This window comes from Myotis davidii, unplaced genomic scaffold (assembly GCF_000327345.1).
Source record: "Myotis davidii unplaced genomic scaffold, ASM32734v1 scaffold221, whole genome shotgun sequence".
Lineage (NCBI taxonomy): Eukaryota > Metazoa > Chordata > Mammalia > Chiroptera > Vespertilionidae > Myotis > Myotis davidii.
The window spans coordinates 3,132,039-3,132,670 of record NW_006293349.1 but is presented as its reverse complement, the minus strand read 5'-3'; the positions used below and the strand labels follow the sequence as shown (position 1 = coordinate 3,132,670).

The following is a 632-nucleotide window of genomic DNA, read 5'->3' as shown; positions in this document are numbered from 1 at the left end:
ATGTTCTCGGCGTATTTCATGAATACCGCGGTCTCTTCAGGGGAGTTGGGGTTGTATGTTGGGTCTTCATTCATGTCCTCATCATAGATTCCTTCAAAGTCTGGGTCCTTTGTAATGTCAATCAAACCTTCACAGAGAAAGAGAAACAGTTTAGAGAGTGACAGGTCGAACACAGGGCTTCATGATCAAAGTCCTAACATGACAGGGGAGGGATCATGAAATGCCAACCAAAACTGTTACAGTGAAAAGCAGGCAGGCGATGGGTAACTAAGCAGGGTAAAGAAAGATGGACAGCCCTAACCGGTTTGGCTCAGAGGATAGAGCGTCGGCCTGCAGATGAAAGGTCCCAGGTTCGATTCCGGTAAGGGGCATGTACCTTGTTTGTGGGCACATCCCCAGTAGGAGGCAGCTCATAGATGTTTCTAACTCTCTATCTCTCTCCCTTCCTCTCTGTAAAAAATCAATAAAATATATTAAAAAGAAAAAGAACGATGGACAGGTGTAGAATTAAAAATAATAGATTTAATAAAACAATAGATTTCCATTCTCTTTCTTTCTTTCTTTCTTTTTAAATATATTTTATTGATTTTTTACAGAGAGGAAGGGAGAGAGATAGAGAGTTAGAAACATCG

General features: G+C 41.0%; 1 protein-coding gene across 1 annotated transcript in view; it reads right to left on the bottom strand.

The window, feature by feature from the left end:
• ANKAR (ankyrin and armadillo repeat containing) overlaps positions 1–632 on the bottom strand; it is a 41,211-nt gene that overhangs the window by 38,018 nt on the left and 2,561 nt on the right. The window contains exon 2 of the mRNA XM_006767102.2: positions 3–127. Coding sequence (XP_006767165.1) covers positions 3–127 — 125 coding nt within the window. The remainder of the gene's footprint in view (positions 1–2; positions 128–632) is intronic.